This window comes from Salmo salar, chromosome ssa14 (assembly GCF_905237065.1).
Source record: "Salmo salar chromosome ssa14, Ssal_v3.1, whole genome shotgun sequence".
NCBI lineage: Eukaryota > Metazoa > Chordata > Actinopteri > Salmoniformes > Salmonidae > Salmo > Salmo salar.
This window is the reverse complement of record NC_059455.1, coordinates 14,694,583-14,708,479: the sequence shown is the minus strand read 5'-3', so window position 1 is coordinate 14,708,479 and position 13,897 is coordinate 14,694,583. Positions and strand designations below refer to the sequence as shown.

At 41.9% G+C, this 13,897-nt stretch overlaps 2 protein-coding genes across 8 annotated transcripts in view; both read right to left on the bottom strand.

The window, feature by feature from the left end:
* The window catches only part of LOC106568908 (cyclic AMP-dependent transcription factor ATF-6 alpha), a 51,987-nt gene extending 40,851 nt beyond the window's left edge, over nucleotides 1-11,136 (bottom strand). For 3 of the 7 annotated variants that reach the window (XM_014139710.2, XM_014139712.2, XM_014139714.2), the window contains exons 1-8: nucleotides 10,947-11,136; nucleotides 10,285-10,382; nucleotides 10,134-10,200; nucleotides 9,670-9,749; nucleotides 9,485-9,569; nucleotides 9,013-9,216; nucleotides 6,804-7,000; nucleotides 1-17 (exon numbers count right to left, since the gene is read on the bottom strand). The exon at nucleotides 1-17 is cut by the window's left edge and continues 169 nt beyond it. In XM_014139710.2, the coding sequence (XP_013995185.2) occupies nucleotides 1-17; nucleotides 6,804-7,000; nucleotides 9,013-9,216; nucleotides 9,485-9,569; nucleotides 9,670-9,749; nucleotides 10,134-10,200; nucleotides 10,285-10,382; nucleotides 10,947-11,127 (929 nt within the window). In that variant the 5' untranslated portion in view covers nucleotides 11,128-11,136. Of the gene's footprint in view, nucleotides 18-6,803; nucleotides 7,001-9,012; nucleotides 9,217-9,484; nucleotides 9,570-9,669; nucleotides 9,750-10,133; nucleotides 10,201-10,284; nucleotides 10,383-10,942 lie in introns of all 7 variants that reach the window. The other 4 variants (XM_014139711.2, XM_014139713.2, XM_014139715.2 and 1 more) reach the window with 4 other exon arrangements.
* A 1,484-nt stretch (nucleotides 11,137-12,620) lies between these two features.
* Nucleotides 12,621-13,621, bottom strand: LOC106568999 (dual specificity protein phosphatase 12). The gene is made up of 4 exons (XM_045693657.1): nucleotides 13,532-13,621; nucleotides 13,298-13,425; nucleotides 13,209-13,213; nucleotides 12,621-12,966 (listed from the first exon to the last, which is right to left on the bottom strand). Exons 1-4 carry the CDS (start codon nucleotides 13,619-13,621, stop codon nucleotides 12,737-12,739), a joined length of 453 nt encoding a protein of 150 aa, XP_045549613.1. The 3' UTR covers nucleotides 12,621-12,736.
* Between the last annotated feature and the right edge of the window lie 276 nt (nucleotides 13,622-13,897).

Genomic DNA, 13,897 nt, shown 5'->3' with positions numbered 1-13,897 from the left:
CGCCGCACCACACACGCCTGGACAGGTGGAGAAGGAGGGACTGATATAATAAATGTGACATGGTTACAGTTCAAAGTTACCGCACATATTCAGCATACAGTTGAAGTCGGAAGTTTATATACACCTTAGCCAAATACATTTAAACTCAGTTTTTCACAATTCCTAACATTTAATCCAAGTAAAAAGTCCCTGTCTTACGTCAGTTAGGATCACCACTTTATTTTAAGAATGTGAAATGTCAGAATAATAGTAGAGAGAATGATTTATTTAAGCTTTTATTTCTTTTGTCACATTCCCAGTGGGTCAGAAGTTTACATACACTCAATTAGTATTTGGTAGCATTGCCTTTAAATTGTTTCACTTGGGTCAAATGTTTCGGGTAGCCTCCCACAAGCTTCCCACAATAAGTTGGGTGAATTTTGGCCCATTCCTCCTGACAGAGCTGGTGTAACTGAGTCAGGTTTGCAGGCCTCCTTGCTCTCACAAGCTTTTTCAGTTCTGCCCACAAATCTTCTATGTGATTGAGGTCAGGGCTTTGTGATGGCCACTCCAATACCTTGACTTTGTTGTCCTTAAGCCATTTTGCCACAACTTTGTAAGTATGCTTGGGGTCATTGCCCATTTGGAAGACCCATTTGCGACCAAGCTTTAACTTCCTGACTGATGTCTTGAGATGTTGCTTCAATATATCCACATAATTGTCCTCCTCATGATGCCATCTATTTTGTGAAGTGCACCAGTCCCTCCTGCAGCAAAGCACCCCCACAACATCATGCTGCCACCCCTGTGCTTCACGGTTGGGATGGTGCTCTTCGGCTTGCAAACCTCCCCTTTTTTCCTCCAAACATAACAATAGTCATTATGGCCAAACAATTCTATTTGTGTTTCATCAGACCAGAGGACATTTCTCCAAAAAGTACTATCTTTGTCCCCATGTGCAGTTGGAAACCATAGTTTGGCATTTTTATGGCAGTTTTGGAGCAGTGGCTTCTTCCTTGCTGAGCGGCCTTTCAGGTTATGTCGATATAGGACTCCTTTTACTGTGGATATAGATACTTTTTTACCTGTTTCCTCCAGCATCTTCACAAGGTCCCTTGCTGTTGTTCTGGAATTGATCTGCACTTTTTGCACCAAAGTACTTTCATCTCTAGGAGATGAGCGGTATGACGGCTGTGTGGACCCATGGTGTTTATACTTGCATACCATAGTTTGTACAGATTAACGTGGTACCTTCAAGCGTTTGGAAATTGCTCCCAAGGATGAACCAGACTTGTGGAGGACTACAATTGTTTTTCTGAGGTCTTGGCTGATTTATTTTCAGCAAAGTGGCAATGAGTTTGAAGGTAGGCCTTGAAATACAGCCAAAGGTACACCTCCAATTGACTCAAATTATGTCAATTAGCCTATCAGAAGCTTCTAAAGCCATGACATCATTTTCTGGAATTCTCCAAGCTGTTTGAAGTCACAGTCAACTTAGTATATGTAAACTTCTGACCCACTGGAATTGTGATACAGTGAATTATAAGAGAAATAATCCGTCTGTTTTCAATTGTTGGAAAAATTAACTGTGTCATGCACAAAGTAGATGTCCTAACCGACTTGCCAAAATTATAGTTTTTTAACAAGAAATTTGTGGAGTGGCTGAAAAACGAGTTTTAATGACTCCAACCTAAGTGTATGTTAACTTCCGACTTTAACTGTACATACAGTATGTGGTCCACATGAGAATCAAACCCACACCAACTCACAAACACCATGCTTAACTCCACCTATTCAGAACAAACATCAACAATTCAAAGTGGATGTCCGCAACACAGCCGAATCCAAAGATGATATGATACGAGTACATTGGCCTTGGCATGCAGATGGCATTGGCTGTGTGTTTACAAAACCAAATCTGGTGACACCAGACATAAACCATATCCGGCAGTAAACCCTTTTGGACGCCATCTTGACTGCTCAGACAGAGCAGGCTATTTGTTTGTCTAACACAGCACATCACACTCAGTCACATACTCACTCAATAAAACCCAACAGGTGCAGCTGCTGTGAAAGGTGGAAAAAGTGACCCGGAATCATCAATTACAAGCTGATAATGACTCCAGCATGTTTCCCCAGAACGGACCTCATACGTCCTAACTTCACGCACGCTCGCACACACACAGCCTTTTTCCATGTCTGAGTGGGCTGGGAGCTGGACGGACATTGTTAGGACGCTGACATAATTAATGGTGGGATTATTTAAGGACGACTATCCAGGGAGAGAGAGAAGGGGACAGGACATTCTCGGTGTTAAATAATGACCCATAGAGGAATGCTCTTGCAATGTTTTAGGAAAAAACTAAATATGATTCAATGAAACAGGATAAAGCACACAGGTTAGGCCTAACAGCTCCATTTTATTTTTAGAAGGCAGACAGCCATTGTTTACGTAAACTCAGAGCCAGACACTCACAGTCTAGTAACTGGCATACATTCTGTTGTCCTCCAATGCCCTCTCGGAGTCTTTCTACCACTGAGCCACAGACCACAGGAGAACCCTGCTATTGCATTTCAACTGCTTTGTCTGCTGCAGCCCATTTCTGAGGCCATGCTTCATAGCATTTCTAACAGCACAGATTTCAGGGCTATGCAAATTCAGACCACACTTTTTTAATTGGTCTCCGTTGACGGGGGAACCCTGCCATTGGCGACGTCTTGGGAAAATCGAAAAATGCATGTCTGGTTACCCAATAGTGGGGTTGGGTGTACGTGTCCTGCAAGGGGAAAATGATACCCTGCCTTTAGTAACTACTACATTGCCAACAGTACAAACTCCCCCTCCTCCACAATGGTAGACAGTCAGCAATCTAGCACTTCATTGACTGAGTCGTAAACTGGGAGTCGGGAACATAATCTGAATAAGAGGCTGAAAATGACAATTATGTGAAACTATGAGTTGGCGCTCTCAAGAGATGTAGATTACAGCATGGTTGTTGATTGGAGGATGGGATGTTTGTTGTTGTTGATGTAAAACTCTGGACAGTGGGGGGGAATGGGGAAATCAGTAGTTTTTGTGTGGTGAGATAACATCAAGCTCAGACAGTATTGCTTTAAATTGCCCTAGCCATTTTTATGCAGTGCCTTTGTTTACAAACTCCTCCCAGACATGAGTGTGCATGCATGCACAAGCATGTGTTAATCTTAGAATTGGAATCTACATGTGAGGAATGTCAACTTGGTACTAGTAAAAAAATTGGTTTTAACAGTACCCAAAACCATCCAATGATTTTATTTTATCACAGGAAAAGAGCTACTGCGTACAGCAAATACTACAATGTGGGTTTGATTGGATTAAGCCATACACTACTGTACTGTACACAGACTTACAGTACAGTACATGAACAGTATTTCTTCAAAGATAGTGAATTACGTTCCAGCAAAGGCTTTTCGAGCGTTCTCCACCATGAGCCATACAAATGATCTATCTATCTATATATCTATCTAGCATCCCTACTGTACTAGTCTGTTCATTTTTCTGAATCAAGATATTTTTTTTTACTGCTTTTTGAAAACCATTCATCCTATTCCTTGGCCGTTGATTCCAGTTCCCAGGAGCATCTAGCAGACATTTTGGCAGGAAGTTGGCCCCCTAAATTACACTATGATTATCTAGCAGCGTCTTTACATAGCCTCCCCCTGCTTTGTAGAAGCACGGCCATAAATTGATATGAAATGTAATTCGTCAAAAACAGTACAGCCAAGCCAGTGATGCTAGTACAGTGCATTAAAACAACAAGGAACATGGATTATGTCAGTGAGAGGCTAAATTGGCAGTGGTAAAACTACAGGGTCCTACATAGATTACTGTATTGAGTCGCTTCATTTCAGCAAGCCATGACACCCACCATCTCAGATTGTTCCGAAATCGTTTCTGTTGTTAGAAACAGATAAGATTGGCACTCCTGAAACGTTATTTTGTTAAAATGTCATTTGATCTCGGAGAAGTTAAGTTAATTGATTGCACCCCCCAAAAATGGTCATCTTTAATATATAGGATCCAGATATTCAATAAATATAGTACCGAACATCCGATTTGGACCAAACTTCTTCCTAACAATGAGTAAGACATGAGGAATCCCCCCCCCCACCAAAAAAAAATCAAAAGCTACCCACAGAACTCCCACAATCCCATCCCAATCCAGCCCCAACAACCAGTATACAGTATCAGTTCTCTATGTTTGATAATATGAAGCTGCAGCTTGGAGTATTGCTTCTTCATACTATGTAATATATTCCCTGTGAATCTGTTTTTTCCCCGCCCTATTCAGAGAAATTTGTAATTGAAGTTGCTCGCATTATTTACCATAAAGTAGTGCACAAGTTCCAGGTTTTACCCATTGGATGCCGCAGTTCCAAAAAACATTACCAGATTCACAGGGAATACATTACATAGTATTGAGAAGCAATACTCCAAACCACAGCTTCATACTACTTGTCAAACATAGAGAACTAATACTGAATACTGGTTGTTGGGGTGGGATTGGCATGTGGTGTGGGGGTCCATGGGTGGCTTTTGATTTCTCATGTCTTACTCATTGGTAGGAAGAAGTTTGGTCCAAATCGTATTTGGGTACTACATTCATTGACTATAATCTGAAACCTATACATGTTAATAGCCAATTTGGGTGACATCAATTTGCCTAATTTCTGAGATCAAATTATATTTCAACAAAATAACAACAGAAACGATTTCAGAACAATTCGAGATGGTGGGTGTCTAAATCCTCTTTCTTGTGCTTACCTTTTTGGAGAGTAGCTTCCAGCATTGTGTTCTGGTTTATTCCATGATTTATTCACTCAAATTAAATGCACACAGTGGGGACACATCTAGCCTAAAGTCATATCTTACTCCAGTCAGCATATGTGCTCACTCAACAAGCCTGGGTCTGCCCAGTGTCCATCCAGACATCAGGAGGGAGGTGGGAGTCATCAAGAGATATGGGTGTCTACTGCCTGGGGGGGCTTGGTGGTCCCAGACAGGTGGAGGAGGGATGAGGCTGGTAGTTAGGAGGACAAGGCCGCTTTAAAACCCACAGGACCTGAGAGTGGTCAGACAGAAATGGAGCACCTGGATTTTTACTGTGGTAACACTTACCTGGAGGAGTTAGGCTCACGGATGGAACATGTTGTCTCACGGATGGAACATGAGTAGAGTGATGTGGTCTGTCCTTACGTGGTTGGTAAGTTAAATATTTATAACATCAACATTTTGCAGCCTAAAATAGGTCAATAACATGATGTGGTGAGGAGAGATTAGAAACATCTAAAACAATGTTTCCTTGTAACGTAGAACATATATCTAAAACGTATACCTGTCTCATAACAACTGGGATATTTCAGCTTGTTCTTAAAAAGTTCCCTCAAGTGAAGATATGTTTAGATTTGGCGTGTTGGCACTGTGTTGCGTCATCGCTGAGTAAATGTTAGTAGTACTGGGAATGGAGTGCTGGTGCCTGGTCGTTCATGTGACATAGGAAAGCCCCTCACATTAGGCTACTCACCCATTCCAACAAGGTGACATAAGGACAGCTGGGGTGACTGGTTTATTTAGCCTTGTCTTGAAGAAATAATAACGTATAACGGTTAACCACGGTTTGGGACCATGTGTAGCACTGTGGTAGTGAAAATTATATTGTTTGACTTTTCTAAAATTGAAGAAAGTGGATAAGCTAAATATAGAAGAATTTACAAATATCTTATTGTTTAGGAGGCCTGGAGTTTCTCCAATACAATTTCTAATTATTATGTCTGTGTTATGCTACAAAATTTGGGTTTTACAGTGGTAAAGCTTGGCAAAAATATTTCACCAATTAGTAGCCCTAGTAATTGCTATCGAGTTGTTGGCTCAGTCAGATTATTTACAAATTGTCAAACATGACTGGAAATTATGAAAATTAAATATTTATATAGTAGCTCAACAGAGACATAAAACTGTAAAAAAAAAAAAAAAAAAAAATAACATTATTTCCTACTTCCTCAATATGATGGTGTTATTTTCAGACCACATCATGACCCTAGCTAAACACTTAGACAACTTCAGAGAATGAGAGGCTGTGATAGGTTGAGTTACATTTTGAATATATCAGGGCTAAGGGATGGTATTAGGTACAAGGCGAAGCCAGAAGCAACTGTCATGTTTTACCAGTGATGTCAACGATTGTTTTATCTCCTCTTTGGTTTAAAACAAGGAGATAAATCACCCATCTTCCTGTGGGCCTCCTTGTCCTTACTCTCTGGGCACAGCCACAGACAGTTAGTCCTTTCAAAAGACCCATTCAGACACTGTGCCCTGCTCAGGTTCCCAGGGGGTTAAAGGTCAAACACAATTGATTACCAGCCTTACATGAGCCCCCAGAATGGGAGGAGGAAGACTATGTCCTGTTCTCCCTGACCTGACGGTTGGTCCGTCAATGTAAGCAAACCCCCCCACACACACACAAAAGCCATCCTTGTCTTCTAGCAAGGCGACAAGCCATGACACAGCAAAATGCTTGCTTTTCAAAAAAGAATCCTGGCACTACATTCTGGCCATCACATAGCCACGGAAGCTTTGGAGATGGCTAACAGTTCTAACACATAGTGAGACTCAAAGAAGGTCTGGAATCAAACAGTTTCCTTTGGAAAATTGCCACAGGGTGTTCATCCAGCTCTTGGCTTTCATTTTGGATACTTAATTTCACTGCAATTAATTAGACTGAAGAAATTACATTTAATAGAAAGCAGACACACGGAGGTCAGATCCATTTCAATGTCAAACGTACCTCAGTGTCCACTGCTGTGCTGTGATAGGTCACCGTCATGGGATGGGCATGGCCAGAGAGGGCAGTGGTCCCGATGGTAACATGGGGGACAGTTGGCATGGTGACCACCTGGTTGGTGACAGCGAGGAGGGCAGGGGCTGGGGAAGTGATCTGGGGTCCAATCAACTGTTTCGGCTTGAGATGCATTGTGTGAACTGCTGATGACAAAGACCAGATGCAGAGTTAAGAAAGAGTTCAACCCTTCTGTCTGTCTGTTTTAGCCTTGTCCCAGACCTGGATTAGCTTTAGGCTATGGCATGACAGAGTAAGACGAGTTAAAGCACATGCAGATCTGAGACCAACCCATGTCCCACTGGGGCCTTTTCCACTCAAGAGTACATCACTGTAATAATTGATGGATTACCGTCATAGTAAACAGCATTTTCCAGCTCGGGAACATATACAATCACTCTTTACAATGCTCATCTCATACGATCAGGCCTGAATTCAGAAAGTATTACTTTTTTTCCTTCTTCCTAACCAGACTGTAGTTTTTTTTCTCACCCTCACCCACAATCACTAAGGATGTCTGGTCACCTGTATGGGTTATTGACTCCCCCCAAAAAAACGGATCAACACCCCGGATCCATCCCACTCCATGTCCAGGGTCAGACTCTCGTTTAGTGCTGAGAGCCTGTCCCTCCCTCAGACCCCTTCAGTCCTCCGAGGACCCATTATCAAACAATGAAGCCCTGCCACAGTCGCCTTCAAAGCCCTGGCTCTAGTGAAGTCTAATGGAGTGTAGTAGGGAACTGCAGAGGAGAACGCTCCCATGCTAGTTACTCTGTAATAACACAAGTAGCCCTAAAGTCCCACTGAGGTTAAAGTCTTTTAGTCGGGCCACTAATGGGCCACGACATTACTGTCTCAGAGAGAACATGGATGACTACTGTGAATAGGGACCATTGGAAGAGGTGAGTAGTTGTACTGATGACGTCAAAGCCTATATGACGGATGTATCTGTTTGATCATTGGAATATAAATTAGGGTTGATATGAACCAGTTGATATGAACCCTGACCTGTTCACCGGATGTGCTACCTGTCCCAGACCTGCTGTTTTCAACTCTCTAGAGATAGCAGGAGCAGTAGAGATACTCTGAATGATCGGCTATGAAAAGCCAACTGACATTTACTCTTAAGGTGCTGACTTGTTGCACCCTCGACAACTACTGTGATTATTATTATTTGACCCTGCTGGTCATTTATGAACATTTGAACATCTTGGCCATGTTCTGTTATAATCTCCATCCAGCACAGCTAGAAGAGGACTGGCCACCCCTCATAGCCTGGTTCCTCTCTAGGTTTCTTCCTAGGTTTTGGCCTTTCTAGGGAGTTTTTCCTAGCCACTGTGCTTCTACACGTGCATTGCTTGCTGTTTGGGGTTTTAGGCTGGGTTTCTGTACAGCACTTTGAGATATCAGCTGATGTAAGAAGGGCTATATAAATACATTTGTATGATATGAGTGTGCTTTGTGCTGACGTTCATGAAATATATGTTTTTAAACATTAATATTTCCACACAGTGGTTTTCAAGCTCTGTCCTTGAGGTTCCTGCAGGGTATACTCTGGTCATAAGCCGGACACTGTGTTTCTGTAATTGAGGAGGAGGCAGTAGCCTTCTTTGAACAAGAGACAACAGACTGAGGACATCTTGTGGTCAAGAGCCACATGTGCAGTCATAGAAGATACAAATGCATAGAACTGTTCCACTTTCATTTTGGATGATGAGTCGGCTTTTACTTTTCTTTCAAAATGCCACAATCAGGTATATAGACAACATGCACTTATCCACTTCAGATAGGGAAATGGGTCACTAGATCCATTTTGTTTTTAATTTGAGTCATTTAGCAGAAGCTCTTATACAGAGCGACTTACTGTAGTGAGTGCATACATCTTCATACTTTTGTCATACTGGTCCCCCGTGGGAATTGAACCCACAAACCTGACATTGGAAACGCCATGCTCTACCAACTGAGCCACACGGGAACAAATCAAAGGACTATTGGACTTCGAGCAAGCCAAATAACCTGAATTACTTCAGTGAATAAGACTCAGCAATATAGATGGACATTTTTGACAAAAAAAATTGCACATTTCTGAAATCACCGGTAAAGACATTTCATTGTATGAAGACAACACAAGCCTACAACAGAATGAACATTCTCTCACCAGTAGAGGGGGCAGTAGCATGAACAGTCACAGGTGGTGGTGCCTTGACCACTGAGACCACAGTCTGTAGGCCAACGGGCTGGATGACAATGGTCCTGGTTTTGAGAAAAGGGGCCACAGGCTGTGTTAAAGGGACAGAGGGGGGCGGTTTGGGCTGGATTGACACCCTCTGGGGTGGGTGGGCAGGTCGCTTGGTAGGCTTGGCTGGTAGGAAGAAAACAATACAATAAAAGATCAATAAAAAGAGCGTGATAATTACATTTGTCATTTTGAAGACGCTCTTATTCAGAGCGATTTACAGTAGCGAGTGGGATAAACTATAATATATAAACAGACAGGTTAAATGATTTTCTGAAGATAAAAAAAAAAAAGAGTCCAACATTTTGACATACACGACACCATATATCCACCATATTGTTACATATCAATGATTTATCATGAGTGTTTTGGCTGACCTGAAGAGACGTCTTACCTCTGGGAGATTGGCTGACCCGCTTGTGCATTTTCTTTCCAGGAGTGAGAATTGTCGGCAAAGGCTGCAAAGACACGGCATCCTCCTGCAGGTAGGGATGTGCATGCACAAGAGAGAAGTGAGTGAGACTAGTGAGTGGTTAGCCTTCTACTTAACACATAGTGTTATGTGAAGTGTAGACTTACTTTCAGAAACAGTGGTGACAGTGAGGAGGTATCACTGAGTGCTGATCCAGGTGATAGGGAGGACCCAGGAACTCCGACACCTGCAAACAAAACAATAGGAACTCAATCCAACTATCTGTCAGCAGAGGCATCACATTACAGTGTCTCTTCCTCTTTAACGTCCCGTGTGAATGAATAGTCATTCTACCCAACACAGTACAGGGGGTCTCACAGGTGCAGCTTTCCCATGCCAAAGACATCCACCTAATGTCTACTGACATGGGGGTGACCAGGATACGTAGAGGGACTGTGTGTGTGTGTACTGTATGTGATTTCTAATCTATTACCAGGAAGTCACAGGGTTCTGGGAGGGTTTCTGACAGTCGTCTTCACTTACTTTGCCTTGGCATGGGGCCAACAACCCAATCTTGAGTCATGGCTGTTATAGGTTAACTGAAAGTGACGCAATGCTGGTGATTTTTTACCTGTGCAGCAAGCGTCAGTATCTCCACTGGTGAAGGATCTCCATTGTAACAGATTAATGTCATTCACCTGAGAAAGGTGCAGTCTTGTTAACTGTCACACAGTAGGATAATAACACATAGCATTACATAGAGGGGAAATATGTTGCATTACCTCTTTCAGTGCTATTTCATCATGTGGTGTGAACTCAAATTCTTGAAGGAGTTCATCTGCATCACTTAGGTTCTCAAGTTCTTCAAACAAGTTGATGTCTGTAACAATGTTGCAGGAGGAAGAGATCCGTGAAATATTACAAAGTCGCTAATTATATATGTTTCAAGGTTGCAAAAGATTATTCAAAGTTTCCAAAGTAGCTTCAATACATTCAAAGATGCAGCAAGATGGAGTGAAAGTTGCTTATGGCCATTTCAGTCAAAACGTTGGGTTTGTACTGCTGAGTATGAGCATCAAAGCGTATGTTATATATTGAACACAGCAGTGATTGAATTGGGCATGAGCTCACCGAAGCCGAATACCGGCCCTTCAAATGATCTACTGTTTGAGCCCCTGTTCCTCTTATAGAATATTGTCTCAAAAGTATTGTGGAGCTCCTGCACCTAAATGTAAACAGTACCGGCACCTATTTCATTCCAAGTCAAGCAGTGGAATACGTACACGGTTTAATGATACTGTTAGGTGGCATCTCATTTACTGACAGTCAATGAAGTTGCACGCAATGATGTATAGGGTTTATACACATCATTGGTCGCATGTAGCTAGCGTTCACAACACAGCTATTTATGGAATAACAAAGATTATATACGTATCGCACCTACCCCATTCACCATCCTGGTCAATGCAAATATCCGCTAAATCGCTGCCGAAAGGGCCATACTGTAAATTATTGTCTAAATCCAAACGTAACTCTGCCATTTCGCTAATGTTACGAATTCTCAAAATCGTCACAACAAAGAATACGTGGTCACATTTCCTTGTTTGGCGTCGACTTTCCACCATAGAGATAGATAGAGCACTCATCTTTGTATCTCTGCAAGTTTAGCGTGTGTGACAACATGAGCTATCTCAGTTTTAAAGTAGTTAATTTTCTTCTTTAATGGCTAATTTCTCCCAATCCATAGAAATCCCCACCCAGTTGGCTACTTTAAAATGTTGAAAGCCCTCAATGGCAATCTCCATTTTAAAACAGGTTATAGCCAAGATGAGTCCTCTATCTATCTCAATGTTCTCCACTGTAACCGCTGTGTAAACAGCTGTGTATAGCAACACGTCCTGCTATTAGTACGGACCACGAAGAGGGACATTTGGCTACAAACCAAGTGTTCTCAGAGGCTGTACAAACCAAGTGTTCTCAGAGGCTGCTCTTGACAAAACTCAACAGCTATTTGAACTAGCAGCACACCTGACATCAACCATTTTAATATAGAAAAGTTACTTCATCATGTGGATTATAAAAATAAAATAAATGTATATAAGTATTTGGAAGTAGAAGGGTATCCTTCTGGTAGATAAATGTTTAGACAGAAATTCTGAAATAAGACATCTATTCCAGATACACCATGGAGCTCATCAGGCATATTTACAATTATTGTATCTGCTTTGATCAAACTTTTTAGAACTTACTCAATGGATATGTCCGTAGTAGAAAAACTGTAGGTGACCTGCAACGTAGACAGACACCTATGAAACATTTAATGGTACACAGGGGAAAACAGGGACAGCTATTCTGAGATAAAGAAATGTAGTACTTTATTATTATTGATATAAATCATCTTTGTAATTTTAAATGTCCTTGATTTGAGTGTGGCTATCGGACCAGGCTCCACGAGGGGGCAAAAGGGGCTTAAACCCATCAGTTGAAACTTGTGCCCTCTCAATTTTAGTTTTATGTCACTATATACAAATAGCAAAACAAATGTAAATGATTGAGTGACAGGTTAACGCAAAATCAGTATCGACACCGCGCTGTGTCAGCACAATGGACAGAGCGCGCCCCGGTGTGCGTAGGGGGCTATGGAAAGCCCATGGGGTGGTTAGGTATGACTGCTTTGGTTTTCCATAAAAAGCGGGGGGGAAATGCTTCTCATTTGTGGTAGTGCTACACACCCTTCAACAAGCACGGCCAGGATAATGGCTCCACAGCCTCCTCCGACTCCGACTGTTACTGACGATCTTGGAACAGAGGATCCAGCCCAGGTTTGCCTAGAATCATACCCTACCCGCAGGTTTTCTGTCCAAAAAAATGTTCATTTAATAGCAACTGGTTCATAGGGAGAGAGTGTCTGGAATACTCGGTTACTGCAGATGTAGTATTTTGTTTCCCATGTCAAAAGTTCTGTGTCAAGGGGTCTGGAGCCTATATTCATTCCCAAAACAGCCTTACTTTAGTGTGTAGGGTGCCGTCCATTGTGCTGATATAGCGAGGCAAAGATTGGTGCGAAATCTAGCCTCTCTCACTTCAAAATCATTCAATCAATGGTCTAGGACTCTCGTCATTTGAACTTCATGTTTATTGTGGTAAAGCTTGATATAAGCTACATTTAATATGATTCCAATGCTATTACCCCATAAAATTGTGCCCCGTCACTGATTTAAATTTGCCCCTTAGTCACTTTATCCTGGCGCCGGATCTGGTGGCTATACTAATGTGTTTAATTTCATCCACTCTGTTTTTATGCATCAGGAAGGCAGGAGTCACCCATCGATCACAGGAACACTGCTCCCCACACCAGTACAATGAGCCAAACTTTGAGGTACACTTTGGGCACAAGATCTGAAAGCAAACAAGTGAGACTTTGAAGATACTTCGTATAACAAGTAAACGCTGAGTTAGTGGTTCTCAGTGGTAGTCATCAAGGAGTCCCATTTGTAAGTTTTCATCCCCACAAACCTATCATTTAGTTTGAATTCTGTTGAATTAATTAATCTGCTAAATGTAGTAGAGCCGCTTAAGTAAGTCTGCTTTATATTGTGCTAAGATACATGAATACGAAATAATAATACCAAATGTTCAAACATAATATTTGCACAAAAATGAAATGCATTCTTATTTTACACTGAACAATGTGACAAAAATGGACTTAAACTGAAAATAATGAACAGTCCCAAATCTTAACATAACAGAACCTACTGTTGAATGGTATAATAAAACTCACAGATTTTTGCTTACTTTACATCAGGTTTAAGTTGCTGGAGTTTGGCGTATGCATCCCCAAAGTTCATTTTGTGACATTTCATCAAGTAAGCAGTCACCACCGCCACACTCTGACTTTGCCCTACATGGCTATAACAAAAAAACTAAATTACATGTCAAATGCATGTGAGGCTACCATCATGATATGCATTAAGCGACTCCAGATTTGATAGGGCTCGCGCACCAATGCACAAGGACAGCTTTTGATGCCTTGCAAGCATCACATATGAAGAGGATGCAGTCATCCAGGTGGCTGAGTAGGTCTGTGGAGGTCTCGTCCAGGGCATGGACATGCTTCATCCTAAATGACCCATCAGGTGAAGTGGGCTGCTCTGAGTCCACTGTGAGTATGTAGGTAATGCCAGCATTAGTCAGATCCTGGTCATTTAGGTCGGATGCTAACCCGATGTAGACTCCTGCCTCTACCCGAACATTGGCTTGTCATCAAGGATTTCTCTGGGGTAGAAGACCTGTGGCACTGAAAAGACTGCGAGATACATGACTGAGATAATGAACATGTAAGTCATTAGCTAGCTAACTGGCAATTTTTTACAAAAATTCTGTACTAGATAGCTA